General features: G+C 35.9%; 1 protein-coding gene across 3 annotated transcripts in view; it reads right to left on the reverse strand.

Annotated features, from left to right (window-relative positions):
* Positions 1-2,734: 2,734 nt before the first annotated feature.
* The window catches only part of ZNF385D (zinc finger protein 385D), a 423,880-nt gene continuing 414,244 nt past the window's right edge, over positions 2,735-12,370 (reverse strand). For all 3 annotated transcript variants that reach the window (XM_027675374.1, XM_027675376.1, XM_027675375.1), the window contains 3 exons: positions 11,528-11,706; positions 10,085-10,186; positions 2,735-6,027 (listed from right to left, as the gene is read on the reverse strand). In XM_027675374.1, the coding sequence (XP_027531175.1) occupies positions 5,794-6,027; positions 10,085-10,186; positions 11,528-11,706 (515 nt within the window). In that variant the 3' untranslated portion in view covers positions 2,735-5,793. The remainder of the gene's footprint in view (positions 6,028-10,084; positions 10,187-11,527; positions 11,707-12,370) is intronic.

Raw genomic sequence — 12,370 nt, forward strand, 5'->3', positions numbered from 1 at the left:
ATGGTTACCTACTTCTTAAATGTGTATTTAATTTTATGCATTCTGTTCTTTCATATGACAGATAAGATTATGAACAAAAAAACAAAGAAGAAAAATTGAATAGGAATGGAAACAAATAAAAAATATGGACGCCCTCCCTGGAGACCCAGGTGTTGACAAGATGCAGTGATATCTTGGCTACTAATGAACAGACATGAATACATGGATTTCCAAGGAAAATTATTGTGTCCTGCAATTGAGTGTCCAATACATATGCTATGATTATCATTAACTATGCTTTTTTCTAATCATGGATGTCAAATACTCAATTTGTGTTGTGAACAGTAAAAATGTCAGTGTGGCTGACAGTGTGACTAGTATCAAGACCACTGCTACAGTGTCACTGTGGTATCTAAGCTGAAGAAAATATTTTGGGTTTTTTCTCATCATCTTTCTTATCAAATTATTTTTAAAGTTAAGATCTTATGACCTTCAAGGTCCCTACAATTTTTTCCAGGAACTCTTCAATGTCCCAACTTGATAGTGACTCACAAGTTCCATGAAAGAACACTGCACGAGGAAAAAGGATCAAATAAGTCCACCTGTTTCTTCGCACTGACCCTTTTGTTTCTTCTTATTTCACCACCCAAGCATTGTCCCGGCATGAAGCTGATCACAGGAACTAGACAGCCACTAATTATGTTTCAAGCATAGCCAAATTTCTCTATCAAAGTATCAATACTAAATCAGAGTTGAATGACACCTAATTGCAGTACACAGCACGACTGCAAAAGGCCTCGGTCACTAAGAGCAAAAAATTACCTCTATCGAAGTCAAAGATTTTTGCAGCTGCTTTCAGGAGTCCCAGGGTTAAGAACATTATGCTTTTCATGATATTCTTTATTTCAGCCTGGAGCACAGATTCTGTCAGCTGCTGACATTTCAGATCAGACTATGTAATAACCATCCTCGAGATGGTTACATTTACTCCTGAATGGTCCTGAATTTTAATAAACCTGTAGGAGTGAGAGGGCATAAAGCTCTTGATCTTGGCTAAACCTTTAACTGTGTGTTTGAGATTTCAGCTAGTTTAAGATAGTATTACTAGTTCTTTAAGTCAAATACTGAATTTGAGCTCAGAAGTTTCTGTATGATTGATCGACACTGAAGGAATGGCACTTACAGATAAACAGTGAGTGTGACGTCAAAAAAAAAAAGTAATGTTTTATAGCATAGGCTTACATTTTCACATACATCTTGATAAACAGGAACCCCCCTGTTATTTTCTTGGGAGCTTTAGGTGCTTAGATTCCTGAAGCCTAAACTGTACTGAAGTAAAAAAAAGATGAAAATTCAGACACCTGTTAATAAAAAGAACAGATTACTTATTGTTGTGGGTTAATCCTGAAACCAGGACACATAAAGTTGTTTAGGTTTCCGACTTCACATGTTCTCAAAAAGATTTGAGCAACCAAACAATTTGGGTATTGGTTCTTCATATTTAGTCACAAGAATATTGCAAATGTGAAGAAGTATTTTCAGGTCTTTTTCTACAGTGTCGGTCTTATGTTCATAAAATCATGTTTATTTTTTAAAAAAAAAAAGATATCAAATTCCCCAGGATGCTTTGAAGAGACTCTAAAAACTATGTGTTTACTTGTAGCAGAAAACAGAATCAGAGGCTCTTAAGCAGCATGACCTCAATTCAGGGAATGTTTTGCCAATACTCTACTGTATTTTTTGGGATTAGAATAGAAATGACTAAAGGAAGGTCCATTCAGTTATGGTATTCCTGATATAAATGAAAGATAAAGAATGTGAGACGTTAAATTTACCAACAGCATCCTTGCATTGATTCAGCATCTAAAAAGTCTTTTCATCCTTTAAAATACAGGGCCAATTGTAATATTTCAGTACTAAAATGACAGATGTAATTCTTCTAATTATATTAACTTTATTTAGCTATTCTTTTTTTATATAATTTTATATAATTTATTCTAAAATAAAGATGTATACTTTTCAAATACAATATTCCTTGACATGGCTAGTTCATTTTTTTTCATTTTAGATCATCATATTTACACCATTTGCTTACTGTCCTCTCACATCAGCTTTTACAGCAGCTTTCAAGAAGGTAACTAATTTCATGGTTCAGAGCAATGATGATTCTTCAGAACAGAAGTTTGAAGCCAGAGATAGTTGGAAAAATTCAGATAGCATAAAAATATAAATATATATATACTTATATCTCCCTCCCACAAAAATACCATCTCTTTGGATCAGAACAGAATAGTCATTCTTTAACACTTTGAATAGAATTTAAGAAAACATCCGTGAACCTGTTTGTTTTTCTGAGTTCATACCCAGGTATTTCCTCGCAGGCTGATTTCATACTGTAATTCCAGTGAGTGACTGTGTCTTCAATGAAATGATCTGTTTCCTTGTTCTTTAGGCTTCCTCTTGGCCCTGGAATGTTACTGTAATATGAAATATGATGGCTTTTTTTGTTCTTTTATAAAGCTCTCCATATTGGATGTATTGACAAGTAGGTGTAAAGTGTCTTCTGTTTGGTACCTCCACTGTCATCTGCTGTGGACATACCCTTGACCAGAAGCTCTCCTTGCCCCATCAGATTGCTGTGCCGGTATTTTCCTTGACAGATATATTAAATAAAACTGTTGTGCTGATGTCTGGGGGCATTGGCTTGTTACTGACCAAGACGGGGGTGGAACAGCAAGGCATAGAAAATCCACTATACGTTCTAACATTTAGGCTTTATCCTTTATTAGGTAGTGAGTAAGAGACATAAAAAGAATTGAGTTTGTTTACAGCTGAAATTTAAAAGAGATTTGTGTGAACAAAAACTTGTTCCATAGAGCACTGTGACAAAAGAGGTCCAAGAATACTGAAGGTGTCATTGCAAATTAGCTGATGTAAGTAGTTGGAATGACACTCTTTTATTTCTAGCAAAATTTGTATTAACTCTGCCCCTAGTACTGTGCCTCCATACATGCCACAGGCCACATTTTGGCAAGGATCAGCCTGTTGATTTTGATGGCATCACAACAACAAGCCAAAATGTACAGCAGCTGTCCATGCACCAGAAGGCTATGCATACAAGAGCCTACAGGATATTTGTAGATCTCCTGTTTTCCCATCTGCATGCTTTCTCATGGGGAAAAGATAGCCTGACCAGATCTTCTCCCCTCCCAAAATGTGAGTCCTCCTCTGCTCCTTTAGCAAGCTCTTACTTACACAGGCTCTTACAAAAGTCTCTGGAGATAAATGGTGGTTAATGCAGCACAGCTTGAAAACTGGTTCCCTATTCAAGGAGGAATCTGAACACAGCTGGCATTGGCACTACAGCTTCTGCAAAAAGATGGAAGTTTGAAAGCAGGCTTAAAAGACCTAGTCCAAGATTTTGCAAAATGGAGTCCAACCTTAATATATTATGTACCCAAATAAAATGAAACATTTTCTAAATTGAGCACTAGGAGCAGGTCTAGAAGGCTGGCTTGTTTACTGTGTCTTTACTGGGAGCTGTGGAGTAGAGAGCCCTTTTAAATGTCAGCCCCTAGTTTTTTAGATGTCTAAACTTGGCTTCAGGAACTTACTCATACTGTTGTTTTGGAAGTTGGGCCAAAGCAATCCAGCTGGTAATCAGCCCTGAAAACGCCATCACATCTTTTTCATGGCTACATAGTTGTGAATTAAATATAAACAAAAGCCCATTTCATTTCAAGGCACAAACGTTTGCAAACAAACTGGATGAAATACAAATACATAATATATAACTTATTTTAATACTTCTAGATAAATAAATGCATCTCTTTGGAATTCTTTGGACACAGACATCCATGGAACCTCTTCTTTCTCTCTCTTTATATATTTTTTATAAAATCTAAATGCGGAGAGGTTTAAAAAATGGCAAATACGAATGTATATGGAAGGCTCACTGATGAACTGCAAGTCAAAAGTGCTGTATATTCCCATCCTCTATATCTCCCACCTGTCCATATTAACCACAGGCAGCATTATACAGCAACCACACGGTCAATATTTTGCATTACTGCCTTTTAATAAAGTCGTTCAAATAATTTCCATATCTAAACTTAAATTATGTTTTTAAATTTTATTCTGCCTAAATGTATGGTAGGCATTTCACTTAGCTACACATCAGAGTGGTCGCACGTGACTCAGCAGCGCACTCCATAATATTAATAGACACTTTTCAGCTCCCTATGGGAAAAAGCAGGCAGCAAGAATCAGATTCAAGAAGTCTATTTTTTTCTCTGCTGTTTGTTACTTACCACTTAATGACCCACATGTGAAACTCAATGGTTATATAATTATTTTATATAGTAGATTTTCTGTTTATAAGTTATTTTTCTTACTCTAACATATATACAATATATCTATATATACCCCTGATAAATCTTACTTTAAAGGGACACAGTCAACCCCTTTAAGCCTCACAGTAAATATATCAGGCTTTAAGCTGCCCATACATGATGGTCAGCTACAGAATTCAAGGGTCCCTTCAGATCCTAAAGGTTGCATTTGTTCCAAACCCATGATGTGCAGTTATCTCGTAATATGTATCTCATGTGTCACTGTTTACATTTTATAGGTATATTAAACATTTTATATCACATCAGTAGGAAATAATACAAGAGAATAAATCTGTTTCTAAGACTAAGCCTATTGCAAAAAATATTACCTGTATCTACAGACACTCCCACTGGTGTGATATAAAAAGAATATGTGCCATTCTTGTGATGAAACTCTGGCTACATTGCAGTCAGAAAGAACTTTATACCAAGTTAAATGAGGTCAGAGTTTCTCTCCTGTTTTTTATTAGTTAGTTATGACTATGCGTAACCCATTTGTGTCTTCCCTCTGCTCAACACTGAAGTGTCAGGCCTGTCTCATGACAAGAGTGTATTTTTTGCTGTCCACTGGCAAATCTTAAACATTGATCTATCCTGTATGTATTACACTTTTTGAATAAACACACACTGTACACATACGTTCTCAGTTAAATAAATGTTCAATCCATTCTGTGTACAGTATCCTAATTATTTTTCCCCCACTAGATCTTTTTATCACTTTCTTTTACCTAACCTAGATTATCTTCTTGCCCATTCTGCTACAGGCAAGGAAAACAATTTTTGCTCACCAGGAACAGCTCCACATCGTCATAATTTTTGACTACTTACCAAAGTGACATAATTTGTTCATTTTATCTTTTGCAACTCAGTTAGAAACCTAGTGGCATAGATAGAGACACAATACTACTGTTTTACAAGACGTCTATTGTATCTACTGTTGTTCAGATAAATACCCAGTAACTGCTGACTTGGCAGGAGGATTGGTAAGGGTGCTACTATTCACAGTGTTTCATTTTTTTTCCTTCTTCTTTAATCTACAGAATAAAGTATTTTATATACATTGGAACCAGTTAATGCCCTTTAGACAAATTTGTAAGTTGTTTCATAAAGCAGGAAAGACATTGCAGGGAAATATGTGGCAAAATGCACAGTCAAAAGGCTTTATAAGTTTTATATGTCACTACAAGTCAATGCTGGAGATCAGTTCTAAAACGATCAATGCTCAAGAGGAATGTTCTCATCTGGAGAAAATACTGCCCATTCCCCCTTTCAGAATTTGTTCAGTTCTCTATCAAAAGTTCTGGCTCTTCATATATACTTTAAACTATAAATAAACACTGCATAGTTCAATGTTCTTGATTTTCATTTTTTGTTTGTTTTGTTTTGAAAAATTATTGCAGTACAATTATTTCCTGTTTGGAGTTCAGTAAGGAGCAAACAGCACAGGAGTATGGGTGGTCCGTATAGGCCCAGGAGCTGGTCGTAGGAGTGCTGGAGGAAGTGCTGAAGTCTGGAAAAGGGTGGCTGCTGGGGCTGTGCGAAGACTGAAGGGGGAATTCACAGCCACAGCAGCAGCTGCTGCTGCAGCTGCTAGTGGATTTGGTAAGATTCGTGGAGCCATCGGCTTTGAAGGTTCCTTTGAAAATACTAATTTTACCTGTGGGGAAGAGAGAAAACAAACAAACAGAGAGATGTAATTTGTTCATATTAGCTACACGACAGGGACATTGACTTAAGATTATACATGCAAAATCAAGCAAGAGAGGCCTTGTGGTGGCTACTGACTCTATGAGCTGCAGGCGTGTGACAGGAGATACAATCTCACCCACTGGACAAGGATTTGATTGAGGACAAAGAGTTTCAGCATTTGCTCTTTATCACTGACACTTACAATCTAATATTAGATTAGAAATCAAGGCAAATCTAAAAAGGGAGTGGGCAATCTGCACCAAAGTAAAGCTGCATGTACTTGGCAAGAATTAAATAAGGAAGAATTAGATATCAATTAAAAGACTTCCATCTGGATAGCTTTATGATAGAGACCAGAGCAGAATAAAAATATATCCCATTCCCTGATCTAACTAAGAAGATACTTTTGTTTCAATCATTAAGATGCAAGTTCTATTTAAAACTAAGATCTCCAGATAACTCCTCTTCATTAGCTCCTGCTTCCAATAATGAGCAATCTTATCTTGCATGGGTTATGAAAATCATCCATGTTTCACGTGTTTAAATGGGTGCTGCCCTATGTAATCTCCCTGTGTCTTCAACTGTTTTTCACTAAGGTAATGTTCATTCTTACAAAGGACTGTGAAAATATGGCAGATATTTTAAAGTGTTGTTACGAAAACACTCTTGTCTATAGCAGTTTGTATACTGCCAAACCATGATAATTTTGTTTCTGTCACTGAGGCTTCTTCTGAAAAAAACCCAAACATTTAAATCACAAGTCTTGTGCACTACCAAATCCAATCAAGAAAACCCCTCATTTAGAGTTTTTGAAAAAAGGAAAAAAACCCAAACCCTCAAGTTTTTCCCAGACTGCTGGCAAATACTCATAGAGATTCATATTATTTAGGAGAATTTGTGTTTGATATGCATGGTAATGAACATCAGAGTAGTCTCTATAGATTTCTGCAGTTTTCAGTGGGATTTCAAGTTTCTAGTGAGACGCCAGGAGACTGAATACCTTTGTTGTTCTGATTTTATAACTCTGAGATAAGAATAGAAACCTCATTTACCAACAAAGAAAATTTCCCATTGGCTCTGATGGACTTTTGGTGGGTCTGTGTCCTAGCATGACCTAAGGCCCTTTGCAAAGAACATAAACTGAATATATAGTATTGAATATACAGAATATGAATATATGTACCATACCATGATACACCTCAGTGTAAGTATAGACACTTCTCACTTACAGGGAAACACAGTTTTTCATCCTTGAATTGAAAGGGGTTTTCAAATAATTAGTTGCACAACATCACTCTGACATTTTCAACTCAACAGTACTTTGTGAGTGAATAATCAGAAAGTAAGGACAGGAGTACTCTGGCATAAGCCACCAGTGAGTTGCATCGTTATACTATCACCATATTCCAAACAGTCTGTTTGTTCTTTACTATCCAGATGGATACAGGATTTTTACTTTTCGCAATATCCATTGGCAACTCTGTTGGGCTTCCAGGTCCTTTAAGGTTCTGGAAGAAATACTCAGATGGAACTAAATTCTGTAATTCTCTTAACAGAGGATATAATAGATGCTAGATATAAAAGTCCCCATGGTGTCTAGGAAAAGCAATGATCTGATCTTTTCCTTGATCACTGTTACACCCACTGATCCAAGCTGTCTTCTTCCCTTGCTGAGTATTTGACTTTTTCCTCCTTCCTTACATTTTTTAGTAAATACCTTTTTCAGCCTTATTTAGAACAGACAAAAAAAATCTCAGGGGAAAAAAGAATTTAAAAAAATTAATCCTGAGTACAAAGTACTTTGTGCTCTAAAAGTCCTAATGAAGGATGTTTTTTGTAAGAGCTATTTTATTTCAGAAACACCTGATAACCTTTTTTTTTTCCAGTAGAATATTTTATGGATGCTGGACACTTGTGGCTTTAAGAAATATCAAGTAAGTCCCAACATTACAAGATTTCTTAAACTCTGAAATAGCACGGTAGGAATTTATAAAGCTTCTATCTCTGAGGCATGCAAATCTAGAATAGACAAAGCAGTACAAATGATACTAAAAACATTGCAAAGGAAAGTTTTTAGTCTAGAAAAGCTTAGAAAATGTACTATGTTCTTTTTTAAATTTCTGCAGACAATTGAGTGATGCTTATACAGTTTTTGTCATGAAGAACAAAAAAAGATCTTCTGTGTCTGTTTCTATTAAACGGCTAGGACTTTCTTATCATTCTTGGAGGAATCCGGCACTTCTACTGAAGTTAGATAGCTTTTCAGTTAATTTACCAACATGTTTCTGATTTCAAGGTAGCTGCAAAACTAGTAATATTTAACATATACAGTACCTTACACCTTCATTTCAAACCTCCAATTAACACACAGGTCAGCATTCAGAGTAAAGTAGTCATTATATGTTTCATTTCCAATGAAGTAAACTAAGTGACAACAAATGACTTAAAAAAATAATGAGGAGAGTCTTGGTTTCAGTTAGGGACGGGGTAAAGAAAAAGTAAAGAAATAGCTCTTCAAAATCATTTACATTATAATTGAAATTATCATATCTTTGGCATGTTGCTGTGCCATTCTGCACTTCAAGTGACAGCAATTTTGATAGTTTTTATACTCAAACCCAAAAAGACTAAATGGAGAACTGGTCTCTCCTTTCTTAGTGCAGCCTCCATTTTACTACACATATCTGTTCATTTATTCCTAACTGGTTCTCTCTTTCTTAAATCCCTTTTGCCTCTTTGATTCCCTCTGGTCTGATTTGTATATTGTGAGCAACTGGGAGGGAGCAGGAAAACTACATGTTGCCTTTATTTACCTATGCAACAACTAAATGGCCTTGAACCTTGGCTGGAGTTCTCAGAAATTACCATTACATAAACTGGTAAATAGGGAACTGTGTACAACAACAACAGTAATGTAATAGTTGTTTCATCCCCTGGGAAACAATGAATTTCCTAAAGGAATAATAATCCTGTTAGAAAGGCTTTAATGATTTCATATTCCACTTATCTCATATTTTCCTTTCACTATACTTTACGTGTATTGGAGACCTTGATCTTTCTGGCGGATTACTGAAAAACCCTATGGGGCTATTTCCCTACTGTTGGATCTACCAGTGTGGTGCACTACATTATTCCACAATTGAATCATACACTAATATACCATTCATAAGGGTTGCCCAAACAAGGACACAGTTCCAAGAAAAGAGCTTTCACTCAAAGAGAAATGGGTTTCCACAGGAAAAAAGCTCCATATTCTGCTTGCATTAGAGAAGATGGCAAGACATAAAGGTGCTAATCTCTATGAGGCCAATGAATCAACATCCTCCCTCTGCAAAAACCATCTATAAACCCTTACAAAAAAGCAGATAAAACATTCACGCAGTTTATCTGATGGAGGAGATAAATGTCAGATGTTTCACTATCTCACCCACAATATAAGCTAATTCTTCACTAATGGCAGAATCTTAGAGGGGTTTTTTTTATTAAAAAGTAAACCCTTTTCTCAGCTTTTGAAGTTAGTAAGAATTGTGTTTCAGATAGTTTATCCTGGCAGTGGAAAATGTGACCAGAACCATCCTGAAACTGAGTGGAATTAAGGGACAGATTTTTTTAATTCTTTCACTTGTTATCTGAACAATTTTCTAAATTAGGATAGAATGAAGGTTTTATGTTTTAGGGAGTTTTACTTAGTTATTTCATCACTATTGTCCTTGATGAAAACTGGAAAAATCCTGTTTAACATCTGGAGGTTTTTTCGTCTCTTGCTCTCTAATGACCTTTGCAGCAAGCTTCTTCTCTTAGTTAATTCAGAGTAGCTACAAAAAAAAGGCCCACAGGCTGTAGTGAACACCCATCAAAGTATATAAAAAAGTAATTTGTGAACTTCCATTGGGTCATTCATATACTTGTATACTTCCATGGCGTACACTATTCCTATCATTTTACACATTTTTCCACTTACGTTTTCTGAAAGTCCTGCTCATCAGGGTTAAAATAAAAGTGAAATAAAAAGTGGATTAACTTACCCCTAGAGGATGTGTTCCCTTTTGGAGCTTGTTGTAAGGGCTGTATTTAGGTTTAGGTGGCTTCCCAGCAGCTCTGTCTTTGTGCCTTCTACTGCTTATGTGCTGTTAAAATATATTTGGGGTGGGAATAAAAAAGAAAACAAAGAGTGATAGTTCCTTAACAAATCTTTTCAGTTTCTGCTTTACACAAGGTTACTGCTCCAATACTAAAGTCTTCTGCTCTCCACAACAGCATTACTTTGACTAATTCAATAATGAAAGGGAATAGAGTCTGCTGGAATTTGAATGATCCTTTGTGCATCACATATTGGGACCATGATTTTCGACAGTGCTCAGTTCAACTTTGCTTCCACTGTAGTCTATGATTTTCTCATCTTTTCTAACTCCAACAGAACCTGAATCAAGTTAAAGACAGAAGCCTTTGAAAAACTCCTATTTCTACAAAGCACCCATCAAATTCAATCCACTGCTGATAGAAAGTTTTCAAAGAACATTAGATAGTAGAGCATCCCCTTATTCAGGGAAAAAATAAGGTCACAAATTTGTTTAAATCCCTGAGAAGCCTGGAGATCCTTTTAAGATGGTTACATATCAAACTAAGTGACAGAGAAAAAAACCCACAAAATCCACTATCTTCTTGCTAAGATCTGTGAGATTTTGTAAGTATCCTTCTACACAGACTTTACTGCAGTATTAGAAGAGACCCTTTTCTGAAGGACCTTTTCCACACAAAAAATTATTTTTACTTTGATTTTCATTCTCAAGAGAGATGTCACCAAAAAAAAAAAAAAAGACAAAGAACTAGACTTTTTTTTCCCTGAAACTAGAAAAAGGGTATTGCTATTGTCCATTACCGAATTTATCTTCATTCTTCTAAAGTTCTTTAACAAGCTTTTAATTCCAAAAGGCATATGGAATTAGACTAAGTATTTTTTGGAAGGCTTTGATCATCTGAAGAATGACTGAACATAACTTAGTGTAATTGCAATTTAGAGGTCAAGCTTCTCAGTTAGAAAGAAACATAGATAAAAAACATTAGAAATTCTTTCCATCTACATTTCTAAGCAGGTTATGCAGTGCTCCGTGAAAGTACTGGCTTTCACTTACCCATCTTCACATCTTTGTCAAGGCAAATATCATGCAGTACACTAAATGGCAGGGTTTATTAGCTCATGTCAATTCTGGTACTCTAAAGACATTTGTAATATGTTGCAGCTCTCTAAGAAATATGTATAATCGAGAGCTTTTGAGAAAACATATTCCATGCAAGGGGAAATCATATCTGAAACAAAACATACAGCATGACAGCCAAGTACAAAGGACAAAATCTGTAAGCTCCGTTTGGACACAAACTGTTATATTGGCACGTGCTTACTGTGTTGGTACTTTACCACCATGAAAACAAAAAAACAGCCAAGGATTCTCAATCTGCAAGCTGAGTACCTGTTTCAGTTGTGTCTCGGAGTTTACGTGCACATCACATATTTCACAGTGAAATGTTTTGTTCTGAAGGCCTGTGTTTCCTTTATTCACAGGTCCTTTGCCTTTTACGCCTGCCCGGGGAAAGGCTTTTATGGTTCCACTTCCATTCCGAGCTTCCAGCATAGTTTTGTGCTTAGTCCCTGGAGACATTAGAAATGGGAAACAGAAACAACTTTGGCAATTGGGTTGCATTCATTGTTTTATTTCCACTTTAAAATGAAATCATATGAACCTCCTCTTTGTGCCACATTCTATCCTTGGAATATGGCTGTGTTGGTCTGTATCAGATTCATACTAATGTAACAGTATTTCACATCTGATACTTACTAAATTACATACCTATAGGTAATGCACTAGAACAAAGCAGCCACACCAGAAAGAAGTAGCACAATCAAGTATCCTGATGTGAAGTTAAATAGGTGTAACTTTTCTTGTTAACTCCTGCTGCTAATAAGACCTGAATTGTAGTTGCAAAAGAAGAGTAATTTATCTATTAAAGATGTACTTGGCTTTGATTTGTAGTTCTCCTGAACAGATTGATAAACAGTATGTCTTAGATAGTTTACAATTAAATCCGTAATCAACTAATTAGTCTCCAAACCAGAAAGGGGCAGAGGCTTCTGGCAGCAACCTATGGATCCTTAATGGCCTGGACAGAAACCAAAACATGTGAGAAGCATGCATGCGAAAAAATTGCACTTGCTTTTTTATTTTTCCATTTTTTTTTTAAATAAAGGTTGGATAGAAAACAACAGTGTTCTGTTGCTGTACCTTTATTCAGACTGAACAATTGCTTACACTATT

The sequence above is a fragment of the Neopelma chrysocephalum genome, unplaced genomic scaffold (assembly GCF_003984885.1).
Source record: "Neopelma chrysocephalum unplaced genomic scaffold, ASM398488v2 Primary Assembly neopelma1_26, whole genome shotgun sequence".
Taxonomy (NCBI): Eukaryota; Metazoa; Chordata; class Aves; order Passeriformes; family Pipridae; genus Neopelma; species Neopelma chrysocephalum.